Source organism: Oryzias melastigma, linkage group LG22 (assembly GCF_002922805.2).
Source record: "Oryzias melastigma strain HK-1 linkage group LG22, ASM292280v2, whole genome shotgun sequence".
NCBI lineage: Eukaryota > Metazoa > Chordata > Actinopteri > Beloniformes > Adrianichthyidae > Oryzias > Oryzias melastigma.
This window is the reverse complement of record NC_050533.1, coordinates 22,481,884-22,495,082: the sequence shown is the minus strand read 5'-3', so window position 1 is coordinate 22,495,082 and position 13,199 is coordinate 22,481,884. Positions and strand designations below refer to the sequence as shown.

General features: G+C 40.9%; 1 protein-coding gene across 2 annotated transcripts in view; it reads right to left on the bottom strand.

Annotated features, from left to right (window-relative positions):
* Positions 1–664: 664 nt before the first annotated feature.
* The window catches only part of wdr35 (WD repeat domain 35), a 21,627-nt gene continuing 9,092 nt past the window's right edge, over positions 665–13,199 (bottom strand). Inside the window, exons 11-28 of one of the 2 annotated variants that reach the window (XM_024269116.2) lie at positions 13,080–13,115; positions 12,932–12,992; positions 11,914–12,058; positions 11,765–11,834; positions 11,304–11,357; positions 11,112–11,221; positions 10,795–11,008; positions 9,646–9,726; positions 9,081–9,217; positions 8,758–8,961; positions 8,531–8,677; positions 5,514–5,646; positions 5,315–5,425; positions 4,668–4,832; positions 3,279–3,419; positions 3,000–3,156; positions 1,124–1,361; positions 665–1,030 (exon numbers count right to left, since the gene is read on the bottom strand). In XM_024269116.2, coding sequence (XP_024124884.1) covers positions 883–1,030; positions 1,124–1,361; positions 3,000–3,156; positions 3,279–3,419; positions 4,668–4,832; positions 5,315–5,425; positions 5,514–5,646; positions 8,531–8,677; positions 8,758–8,961; positions 9,081–9,217; positions 9,646–9,726; positions 10,795–11,008; positions 11,112–11,221; positions 11,304–11,357; positions 11,765–11,834; positions 11,914–12,058; positions 12,932–12,992; positions 13,080–13,115 — 2,352 coding nt within the window. In that variant the 3' untranslated portion in view covers positions 665–882. Of the gene's footprint in view, positions 1,031–1,123; positions 1,362–2,999; positions 3,157–3,278; positions 3,420–4,667; positions 4,833–5,314; positions 5,426–5,513; positions 5,647–8,530; positions 8,678–8,757; positions 8,962–9,080; positions 9,218–9,645; positions 9,727–10,794; positions 11,009–11,111; positions 11,222–11,303; positions 11,358–11,764; positions 11,835–11,913; positions 12,059–12,931; positions 13,116–13,199 lie in introns of both variants that reach the window. The other variant, XM_036209952.1, reaches the window with a different exon arrangement.

The following is a 13,199-nucleotide window of genomic DNA, read 5'->3' as shown; positions in this document are numbered from 1 at the left end:
CTATTCATCATTATTAATGCACCTTAATAACAACTGCACATGTACCCCAATATCCAGTTCTGTCAGTCTCCTTTGCACAATAATATTCTCTGTAAATTTGCGCAACTGATTTGTAAATATCTTAGCCACTTACATATGCATAGTTTGTTTATTTCTTATATATACCTTATTTTTTAGTCATCCTGTAAATATCCTATAACTTTATATTTTTTATCTTTATGGCATTCAGAGTGAGCTGCAAAGTAAGAATTTCATTGTACAGGGAAACTCGTTTCTTTACTGTGCATATGACAATAAACCCTTTGAATCTTGAATCTTGAAGAAGCCTATCTGACATCAGGTTTCTCTGAGCAACTTTTACCAGGAAACTCCGTTTAAAACATCAGAACAGGAATTTGATTCACACTTGAAGGAGGATGATCAGACTGAGTCCAGATGATGGAAAGATAACAGGATCTCAAATAACCACTGGATACAACCGAGGTCTTCAGAAGAACATCTCTGATCACATAACATGTCCAACCTTGATGCAGAAGGACAGCAGCAGCAGAAGAACATATCGAGTATCACTCCTGTCAGCTAAGAACAGGAAACTGAGGCTACAATCTTCGTTATCACTTATAAAAGAAATCGATGCACAGAAAGTTATTTAAAGCAGAATAAATTCAGTACAAAAGAGTGTTTTTATTAGAAGAATATTTCTTATATTTTACAAAGAAAATGAGGAAGATAAATATAAAGTATAAAACTACCAATTGAGAAATTTCCATCTAATTGTTTTAAGAGCACAAAGTTTAAAACATACAATCCCTTTCAAATTAAGAGTCTTCCTAAAGCTTCAGAACAGAACTGCTCCTGCTGAACAGGTGTGGGCGTGCAGCGTCACAGGACCGTGTGGCACAGCGGGCAGGTGTTGTATTTACTGATCTCCTGCTCCAGAGCGCAGTGTTTGCACACGCTGCACATCCAGAACTGATACTCCTGGATCGGCAGGCCCGTCACGATGCATGTGGGCAGTTTCTCCTCGGAGCTGGAAAAACGGATGACAGGATTTAAGAGCACTCCTTAAACCCACGAGTAGAATGTAGAAGCTTCCTCCGATGTCTGTCAGTGGGCCTCGTACCTGTCTGAGAGGTGCGCCTCCACCATGCGGCTGTCTTTGGGAGCGTGTTTGGTGAAGATCTCCAGGGCCAGGTCTTTGTAAAGCTGCTGCTGATCGGGGCTTTGACCTTCCAGAGATTCCAGCTTGATGAAGGCCCGCGAGCACGTGCCAAAAGCCCGGCTGGAAGCGGCGCAGAGAGCAAGGAGGGAGTAGATCTCCACGGCGGGGATGATGTCCTCGTACTCGCGCAGGTGAAGAGCTTCAAAACAGAAAAAAGAACATTTGACGAACGACTGATGCTGCTGAGAAACCAGAAATGTACGGAGAGAAAACAGACTCAGCAGATTTGTGTGTGTAATTTGTAACTCATACATTACACACTCTGTTTGTACTTGCAGATGTACAATAAAATATAAAAAATATATAAATATAAAATAAAATTTTGGCATGCACAACTTGAAATTACAGCGGCTTTTATTTATTGTTTTACAACCGTTTCTATTTTCCACAGAAAAAATGTCTCGACTAAGAGTTATTGGATTCAAATATAACTATAGTGTAACACAAAATCCACAGTAACTGTGTTTTAACTGACTTTGCTGTCATGTTCTGTTCGGGTTCTGAATTTGATTGGTTCTGCGTACATCAGAAATGGCTGCCTGGACATGTAGAACCTTTATCTTGAGCCTGACAATTTACATCTTATTCTTTCTACATGGACAAATGTAATCATATCAACACTCCACTGTTCCTGTGTGGGCAACAAATTCTCATCGCAAAGTTGTCACATATTGTGGACCGCACCAGTACCATAACCCTAACCCTAACCTTAACCTGGCTCTGGACTCAGATCAGTACCAGATGCTGATTGGTACTGGTACCCAACCCGGCCCTGGCTGCATGGTGCCCTGGGTGAAATGGGATTTTTGTGCAAAAAATGTCAAACTTTTGAGTTATTTTATTGATGGTTTAATTATTACAAATTTTAACATTTTACACAAAATAAATGGTGTGTCAAACTGTAAAAAAAAAAAAAAAAATTAATACAAATTGGTGCCCCCTACAGCAGATGGCGCCCTTGGCGGCCATCTAGCTTGCCTATGCTCAGAACAGACTCCCTTCTGTTACCAGGAGTGGACGTGGATCGGTACTAGTTTTGGACGCTGTACCGGTTCCAGATGCAGTCCCGGATGCGGACTGAACCTTGGGATGTAGCTGGTACTGGTACCCTAACACTAGCCCGGTTTGCATCCAGGCGTGGACTGAACCTCGGGACGCGGCCGGTACCGGTACACAGACCCTAGCCTGGTCTGTGTCCAGAACCGGTACTGCATCCAAAACCAGTACCGATCTGTGTCCGGTCTGCTTTGTTGAGGGTGGTACCAAACGCGGACCCGGCTAGAGTTAGATTTGTTTTGTCTGTGTAAGAGCCATTCTGATTTCCTAGTTAGTTTTAAGATGCTGTAATCTAAATTTGTGCGTGTGTTAATTGTAAGTTTTTGATATTTGTGTGCACACACAGTTACATATGAAATATTTCGTATGAGTTACAAATCTAGTCTTACACACACCAATCCAGTGAGACTATTTCATTTCCATAGATGTAAATGACTGTGAAAAACTGTGCCTGACCTTTGACCCCAGGGACAAAACGCGATGAAATGAAACCAAACTTTGAAACAAGATCAAATGACGCCATGATTCAGGTTTTCACAGGCATTCGTCACACCAGATTTAGACATTTTGCGTCAATTTCACAAAAGAACACAAAAGTCAGTAAAAGAAATCTTTAGTTTTTCATGGTTCTCTTTTGATCGCTGCTCATTTCTCTGACCATCAGAGCCTCTAAACTGACCCTAAAGGCTGAGTGACGGGTGAGGGCGGAGCCGTTGGGTACCTGTGCGCATGGCGTTCTCCATGTGGCCTGCATACAGCTGCCTTTGAGCGAGCAGGAAGAAGTGATACGCCTCTGCTCCCCGCCAGGCCGTGTCTACAATGTGAATCTCCGAGGAGGAGGCGTCCACCTCAAGAAGGCCTGCGAGGGCTGACGTCACCTACAGACAAACAAGAAACCCCCATGAGTAACATGCTGAACACAGCAGCTTCAAGATCCAGTTTGATCCATTCTATACACTTTATTGGAGGCAGAGAAGCTTAGATCCCTGCAGGGATTGACCTCAGACTTGTTTCCTTTGGTCTTGCTCTGCTGCGACGTCTTCACCTGCTCCTGGTAGGTTTCAACGAGCTGCGCCGCCAGAACGAACAGCTTCTTCACCCTCAGAGGGTTGCTCTTCTTCTTGGCTTCATCTTCTGCAATCTACAAACACAAGGCGTAGTGACGCTTCCAGCACAAGTCACATAGATGTCCTGCTTTCAGGATTTGAGTCCAGCCATCTCTAGACAATTTAGAAATGGAATTAAAGAATTAAGGAATTCAAACTCTAAACTTTATTTGTTTAGCACTTTTCATTCATGTTAAAGAACAAATAAAATGCTCATTAAACTAAACAAAGACATGCATCAGCAGAGAGAGGAAAGACGGACTCTAGCTATATTTTTGAGATGATAAAATCCTGATTTCAGTGTTTCTGAAGTAAGGAATGAAACTCAGCTCAGAGATAAAACATTCGTCCAGGTTTCTCACACACTGAGAAGGTTTAACATTCTAATTCCTCCTACAGACAAGCACACATAAACCTGAGAACCACAAGTTTTCAGCTATAATAAAACATTTAGCTTTCTGCTAAAATAAAGCAGAAAGCAAACGTTTAAGTTTACCAATGTAAGACATTTTACAATATTGTATCAATTGCAAGACAAGCAGCAAAAGGGTCCTGTGTGAGTTTGGGTTTTGGGTGAGCTTTGGTTGTGACTGTATATGAGAACTGGACCCCTCTCCCCTGGTGTTCCAAACAGGAAGTACCTGCTGGTTCCATGAAATCCCAAAGACTTCTATAGAGAAATAAACAGCTACTGTATTACTCAGTCATTATGTTCCAGAATAATCATTTTTGTTCTGATACCTTTTTGTTTTAACATGCTCTTGATAATCCTTATTTTTTTAATGATATTTTTTCTGAAATTGCAAGATTTTCAAGTTATAAACTGACCAATCAGATGCCCCAATAAAGGTAGGTGGAGCCTGCTGGCGCCCACATCCTACGTTTGACCGTCAGATTTGGTGTACCCCGTTTACAGGGGTGTGGACGTCCAACAAGCTCACTCCAGATTGGTGAGAGCGGTTGCCATAGAAACAATGACTCAGATCAATTTGGACAAATCGCTGCTTCCTGACAATTTCTGGCTCCAACATCACACGAAAATGGTAACTGAACTGACTTCATGTTGTTGGAACCAGAAGTGTTCAATGGGTGACATCACACTCACTCTATCCAGTTCTCTTATACAGTCAATAGTTGATTTGGGTTTTTTTTCAGGGTCAAACAGCTGCAGCAATTGTGCATATTAAATAGCCAAAAAAAGTGCAAATGTCGATATGAAGCTTTTTTTGGGGGGGGTTTACAGAGATTGAATTTCAAATAAAAATTTCAGAGGAAAAACTTACTTTAAACATGAGCTTGGCTGCTTCCAGGAAGTGATGAGCTTTCCGATACAACTCAACCGCCTCAAGGGTTTTATTTTTCTCCAGAAGGTGGGAGGCATATTTAGAAAGGAGAGACTTAATCTCTTTCATGTTGTGGGTTCTTGCCAGTTCCACTGCTTTGTTCCACTGAGGGAAAGCAATCAAATAAGGAAACTCACTTCAGATGTTTTGAAAAAAAAGTCTAAAATGTGACAAAATAACAAGAAGTGGAGATTTAACATGATTTTGTTTGCTCCTGGCAAATTTCTTGAAATTGTCTCCCTTAAAACCACGTTTTAAGGAAATGCTGAGGCAGCAAGAGTTTTGGGTTGGAGACAACTGTCCAAAACACTATCAATAAAAGGCAAAGCATTCTTAAATTTAACAACTAAGTAATTCTAAAAATGCATTTCTGTCAAACATGTAACTGACATTATTGTCTATAGATTAAATAGAATAGAACCCAATACTTATCCTTGCGGGACACCAAATGTAACGCTTAGGGACTGTGGTACATATCCTTCTGTTTTCAATCAAGCTGAACATTTAATTTCAATTCTTATCTTTGCATATTCTTATCTATGAACTGATTGAGGGGATGGACGCCACAGGTGTTCTGCTGGACTCACCTGGTTCAGATGGACGCAGGTGTCAATAGCAGCTCTGGTCTGGTTGCACTTCAGGTAGGCGTTGACAGCCTGCTCACACATTCCCACGGTGGCATACATTTCTCCAATGTCCTGTTCCGGTGAATGAAGTGTCAAGGGTGAATGAATCAAAAGGAGCATCTCTGGTCTCAGATGGAATCCAGATGTACATCTGACTCACCGATAAAAGCTTGTGATTCTCTGGTAGCTCCGCTGTCAGCCTTTCAAGGCCGGCATAGTCCTCCAACATGTAATAACATTCAGCGAGCCTCTCCTGGTTCAGACCCTGCTGGTAATACTGAACCGCATTCACCCTGGGAAGAAAAAACAACAGTCCAGAGTGAAAAACAGCTAGTTTTTTTACTGATTTTGTTAAGTTTTCGGTACGGTTCTGTTCTCCTCTTTCTATGTGTTGATCTTTTTTAGATGTATTTGATGAGAAAAGAAGCTTAAAGGTTGAGATAACGATGAAGATGAAACTAATAAAAAAAGTCCAAGGATAAAAACAGTCTTAAAAGACGGTCGCAAGAAGAATATATGTCAGGGAACAGTAAAGCCTTTATTTACTATTATATACTCACTTAAAGCAGGGGTTTTTAAACAAAAATGAAGGTAAAAATCAGAAAAGGTGAAAGAGGTCCCTAGTGGGCAGAAACTCTTTCTGGAGAAGAAAATATTGAAAAAAGTAAAGACTAAATCACAAAAAATAGTCATAAACATATAAGTGATTATTAGTTCCGTTGAAAGGCCATGTCAAACAACCACTACGTATATTTTGCGTAATTTCCATGAATACATTTTTGGTCTTTCGTGATACATGTGTGATGTTCATAATTCATTAGTGTTTCTTGCATTCATCATTTGTCGATGTGCCCAGATGTCTGGCATGGGTTTCAGCCGACAGATCTTTGCATGAATTTGGTTTTGATCCTGTTTAAGCTTTTAGGTTTGTTGAGAATTACACAGTTTATGCATATTTTACATAGTTTATATCCGATTATTAGGTAAATCTTACGCAATTATGTGTGATTTTTGCAAGATGCAAACGCAAATTTGTGGCTTTCCATGACGGTTCCACGCATATCCATGAATGTCTGACATTTTTCATGCATGTACCATTGATGTATAACTTTTATATGACTTATACGGCACACATATTTTGTTAAAATTACGTAATTGACGCACAAATCACTAACGAATTGCATATAAACAACCCAATAATCACGCACGACTCAAGTATTGTGTGAACAATCACATTCTCATTCCCAACTATTGATGTTTGGTTAGGGACCTTCTGCGTCAAACATTGAGGTTTTGGGTGTCCCCAACTTGTCGTTTTTTGACATGCTGGCAGTTCAAATTAAATCAAGGCTCCCCAACCTCCAATCCCCAAACTGATACCAGTGTGGTAGCGGGATATGGGACCGGTGTCCTAACCCTAACCATAACCCGGTACCAAGCACGGATCGGTATTAGATGCAGATTGGTCACGGATGCGGATCGGTACCAGTTCCAGAAGCTGTACCAGAGGCGGACCAGAGTAGGGTTAGGGTACTGGTACTGGCTGCGTACCAAGGTTCCAGTCTGCATTCCGTACAACATCTGACAAAACTACCCGATCCTTGATTTAATTGGAACAGCCAGCATGCCAAAAAATGAAGAGTCAAAAAGTGAAGCGGACACGGCCCTTAACCAAACATCAGTATGTGACGAGTTAGGAGTGAGAATGTGTTGGAACGGTTTATAAATCGGCTGATCTTTCACCCCTTCAGCAGTTTGTATCGAGATGGGGTTTCACGCTTCCCCCGCCTGGGTTTTCCAGGGGGATCGCAGGATTCGACCGGGAACGGCAGATGCAACTCTGGACGAGCGGCGGGCCCTTCTCGCGATTCTCCCGCCGGGCTGCCTCTGCTGTCGCCTAGCAGCTGACTGAGAACTGGTGCGGACCGGACAGGTGGGGAATCGGACTGCTTAGTTCAAACAAAGCATGGTGAGGGCCCATGGTGGGTGCTGTCCATGGTGCTGACACCATGTGATTTCTGCCTAGTGCTCTGAACGTCAAAGTGAGGAAATCCAATAAAGATTGGGTTTACGTGCTCTTTGCCTGGTTTATTCATACTTCTTCTGTGGTTTTAAAATGGTTCATTTCTGAAACATCAGCGAAAAATTCACAAAAAGACCACAGCTGTTCTCACTTTGTATATTCACTTATAACCAATTTTCATCTGACAATATCCACAGAATGTACGTAGAGGGAGTGTGACACGAGCTTAAACCTGGGTAACCAACCAAACATGCCTTCATCAAGCAGAAATTTAGGGATTTCACACATTTGAACTAAAAAAGAATTTTCCACTTTCACTTTTTACAGAAAGGAGAAGTTTGGTAATGAATCTACCCGACAATAAATGCAAACAGATGGCTGTGACACACAAACAACTCTGGGTCAACAGAACGGTTCAAGCAGTGCCTGTGTGCCCATCAGCAAGGCAGTTTAGTTCATGCAGCCTTTGATGTGAGTGTAATGAAGCTTGTGTGACAGTCCCACCATGAAGCATTAGAAGAAACAAACCTGCAGAGTGAAAATGTACAAATAAAACCAACACTAGTAAATATGTCTTTATGATCACTGTTATTATTGGTATTAATGGCCCGATGTTAACTTATGCCTATTTTTAACTTGGATAATTTTGACAAAATATATTTTTATGGAGAGTAAAATATTGAAAGTTATTTAAGGTTTAAGTTGATCCATTCTGGAATAATATTCCTGCCTGTTTATATTCACAGTGATGTTAAAAAGTTACAGTTTTAAGGTTTTAAAAATGTATTTTTATTGTGTTCATTTAATGCTTATTCTGTTCAGCAGCAACCTAAGGTGTATTTTGGATTTTGGCCAAGTGTGCAAATCAGTTTGACACCCCTGATCTATAGATAGATACCAGAATTAAAGGAAAAACAAAACATCAATAGTGATCATTAATTAAATTAATTCTAGTTTGGCAGGCTAAATTAAATGGTTTTACGTCTATGGATGTAGTTTGCCCTACCTGGCCATAAACAGTCAAAAATGTACTCTATAAAGAGCATTTTATTTAGGCGTTGGCTGCAACATCTTGGGTGTAAAAAGGTTAAAAGCGGATTATAAAGGTAAACATCCTCTCTGTGCTAAACAAAAGAACATTTGTCATGAAATACCACTTCTGTCTGTCGGCAAAGTAGTCCCCGATGGCGTTGTACGCCTGCTGCAGCAGAGTGTCGTCACACGCCCCGGAGCCACTTTTCAGCAGCTGCATCACCTTGAACCAGTCTCCCAGCTTGATCCTGAGGTTAATGGCGAGGTCACTGCGGAGACACGGAGCGTCATCTCCAAAGATCTGAATCAAACTCAGCAGATAGGAGCCCGGACGTCTGCTTCCACGTACCTGCGATCCATTTCCAGGTACATGCAGTCTGCCTCCTCAAACCTGCCGAAGTAGGCTGCCACTTCAGCCTGCTTCATGGGTTCGCTGTGCAGGTTGCCCAGGCGCTTGACAAACTCGATGCCTTGATTGTCTCTGCAGTGGACAAAAGCCTGCTCGGCGGTCTTCAGATCCAGCTTCTGCAGGGCTGCTTCTGCCAGCAGACGCCTGGAAAATGAGAGAAACTCTTCAGCTTTGCATCCAAATACGAAAAGGGAGACTCGACACGAGCTTATGCAGATGATAAAAGAACAAGACTAGTATGTGGGGAGTAGTTTAACTTTTACCAGAGTCTTGGGTGAGGATTGTCTTCGATGAACTGCGACGCGTCTTCAATGCCAACTTTCTCTATGAGAGCACGGCTGTCTCTCAGGGAGCGGATTTCAAAGTTGATGAGATTGTCTTTGTTTGGCTTGTCTGGGTTCTGCAAGGCAACACTCGGATCATCCTCACATCCTGCTTTTACACACATCATCAAGTCAAGTGACAGAAAAAAATGGTGACCGACTTACATCACTGAACAAATAGAATGATACTTACTAGATTAGCCAATATAGACCACAATGCATTGCATTTTTTTTTTTTTATAAAAAAACTTTTTTTAATAGATTTTCCAAGTTTTATCATCAGAATATTGTAGATTGACAAATAGTCATTAAAATTGTCATATTATTACTTGGAGAAATCTGTGATGTCATATTTGTGAGTTAAAGAAAAAGGTAATAAGATCCAGGGCACTGGACAGTCCTGCACTATAAAGTCTTTTAGGGGTTAGAGAGTAGAGAGGGAATGCAGACATTGTCCATATCTTCAAGTTTCCCGTCACTCAAATGTTTAGAAATAAAGGTTTACCTTCATGATTTCATCAAGTAAGACAGATTTGATTTCCAAGTCTTCAAAGTTGCAGATGTATCCAGAAGTTTGAATGGGTTCCTGATGGACAAAACAGCCAAAAACCATCTCAGTGTTTAATCAACATGTTTGTTTTTCACTTTCCTATAGAGGCCACACCATGAAAAAACAACTTTTAAGTATATTTTACTATCCTTCTTCACTATAAAGAACCCCAAAGCGATATTTTGATCCGTTCACGTATTTAGTAAAAACAGCTCTCTTAACAGAAGCCCCTCCCATTCCCACAAAAGCGAGCAGGTCCTTATAATCTGACATAACAACGTGAGACAGCCCCTTTCAGGAAGAGTCTGCCCCGCCCCCAGGCTAACATGAGCACTTCCTCTAGCAGCTAGCAGTTCGAGCTATCTCAAACCACCCCACCCCCTCCGGCTCGTCTGTGCTGTGAGTTTGTGCACCAAGAAACGCTCATTCTTTAGCGTTCAAACTTCATGCGGTGGCGTAGAAGCTTATGAACCAGTGAGAAAACTGCACATGTTGAGATGAATCCTAAACGTATCAGAGAATGGCACAGAAGCAGACGGGGATATTGGACGGCAGGAGAAAGGGAGCTGACTATTTCCTGGTGAGAAAAGTGAGCGACGATTTAAGAGAACTGGTTTAAACGTGGATTATTGAGCAACCACAGAAAGATAATTTAATCCACATGAAAGCAAAGAGGATTTTTTATCCAGAGATTATACGTCCTCATTTTAATAAATCCTGAAATGTTCATCTGGTGATTTCTGCATTTTCTGACCAAATTTAACAGCAAAATGAACCCATTAGCATCACCATTCTGTCTTTGTCAAATTTTGGGGATAAACGCGTGTGCGACACGATGACATGACGAGGACGGCTCAAGGATGACATCATGAAATGGGCGACGCCCTCAAGGTGTGAAAGGCGGAGCCTCAGAGATCGAGTCATTTTACTTCTGGTTATGAAAAGAATTCACAAAAATAACTCATGCTTTATAAATACTTCGTTTTTAGTGTTCTAAGAGTAATATAAGACCATAATAGAGATCATAAATATGGTTAAAGTTTACTCTGAAAGACTTGAGAAAAGTATGGTATGGCCCCTTAAATACCACACTGGAGTTTTTACCTCTGGGTCGAGGTTCCTAAAGACGTACATCCTGGTCTTTTCCATCATGGCGAACAGGTCAGGGTTGTCGTTTGCCCACTTCATGTCCCAAACGTCTTTGCGCTCAAACTTTGATGGATCTGCACTGCCCCTGTTAGGACCTCCGTCTGAGGCCGCACTGACATCCAGGTCTAACAGGGTCATCACCCCTGCGATGTCAATGATGGCCAACCGGCTGTAAAACAACACAAAAACATCAAAAACTGTAACAAATGTCTGACCTTCATCTCATCCAGCAGAATGAAGATCTGTCCTGACCGCCATGAAGCTGGACCAACCTGGAGTTGCAGTTCAGAGACAAATAATAAGCTCGATTGTTTGACGTGTACTTGTGCAAGAGCGCAACGTTTGGAAGACTGTATCTGTGGATGGTTCCAGACTCACGGCCCTGAAAGAACAAAACAAACATGGTTTTATGAGCTGATTTTTACACTTAGGTGGATAATTCAGTCAAACTGGAAGCCACATACCACAATAAGGGTTTTATCTGTTGCTGTAATGCAGCAGATGGGATCTTGAGTTGGCTAGATTAAATTAAAAAAAAAATAAAATAAAAAAAAAAACAGGAATAGAGACAAGTTATTTGTATCAGAATACAATTCTTTACAACCTGGGTTTAAAGTCCAACTCCGTTCATGTTTTGATGTATTGTAAAAGCATTCCTGGTGGTTTTTTAAGTGAAATTATGCAGTTTTTAGCCGAAATTTAAACATCTGTGTTATCTCCTACAACACAGATTGTGCAGTTTTTTAACTCAATTTTTTCATCTGATTCACTTTCATTCAAATAAAGAAATACGTAGAAAGACAATTTTAAGCTTAATTTTTCCTATTAGGGATAAATGCCACAAGAACAAGTTTAAAACAACCTTTTCTCTGGAGTGGGTCTTTAAATGTGACTTTGTAAGAGAAGAAAGTCAAGCTCTTCTTACTGTGAAGGCTTTGGAAAAATCAGAACTACCGTCACTGGTTCCAGATGGGTTCACGTCGATGTGATAGACACTACAGGGACAACAAGAAGAAACGTGTGAGGAGGAGGAATTTATTGAATCGTTTGGATCACAAGTACAAATATACTTACTTCTCCTTTCCTCCCTTCTTGGTTCTGGTCACTTGGTTGATTCCCATGGCCGTCAGCTTCTTTGCCACTCTGTACTGCCACAAGTAGAAGGCCTCTTTGGATGCGGCCACGACGTGTGTTTTCGTCATGGTGACAAACAGAGGCTCTGGGCAAAGAAAAGTACCGGACAAAAATGAGTGGAGCGCAAATACTAACAACAAACCAGAGGTCTGTAACCTTCAACCCTTAAAGGACCAGTCAGGTCAATTCATTCCCACAAAATCTCACTTCAACCTTTTGAAAAATAAGACACAATATTATGTTTTTTGCATGAATATAACAAAAACATAAAGATAAGAATTTTTCCAAACATGAAATAGTCTATATACCTTTTGAGGTTCACATAACATCCTTTCAAAATAAAAGACTCTGTCTCACAAAGGAACATCTGAATGTAGGAAATGTAGAGCGATGTCAGAATGATTTAAAAAAAAACCCAAAGACAGTTTATTTGGTTATTGTTGGTGCATTTTAGTAGGAAATTCATAAATCTTACAAACTAAAATTTAAATAATCCTTTTTTGGACTGTATGGCTCACTTAAAATCCTTGAAATTTATTTAAAAAAAAAAGACATATAAACCGCTGTCCCTTAAGTATTTTAAGTTTCTGCGTTACCAGCTGCTAAAAAATCTGATTAAACTTTTAGTAAACTATGAAGCCACATGGTGTGATGGATTGTTGGAGCATTGTGGGTATTGCAATCAGGAGTTTTTCATTGTTCTTCAACCAAAGCGGCCCAAAGGATGGGTCAAAGACACACGTGGCTCCAGAGCCACCTTTAAAAATGAAGGGCTGCACTAACACAGCTGTTTCTTCTCACATCGCTCTAGCAATACAACAAACTTTTTAAGGCCTCGTACCGACCCTGGCGTACACGCTCACACTTCATCATGACTCCGATCCTTTCCAAACTACACACCACATCTCCTTCTACCATTTAAGGGTGTAAATGATAGAAGAATCCTCATGAGACTCACCGATGTCGATGTATTTTGAATCCAGGGGAGTTCCGATGGAATTGCAGAGAATCAGGACATACTGTGGAGCAAACAGCAGAGGCCACTTTAGAACACAGATCAAGATTTGATCATGTTTTAAGATTTGAGACTTTGAGTAGAATGTTACCCGTGCAGAATTCCCCGTCTCTAACCCGGCGTCCTCCTGGATGTTCAGGAAGCAAAAAGAATCAGATTAGATTACTTCTGTAAAGAACTCGGTATCATAAAATAAAAAAAGATCTTAAAA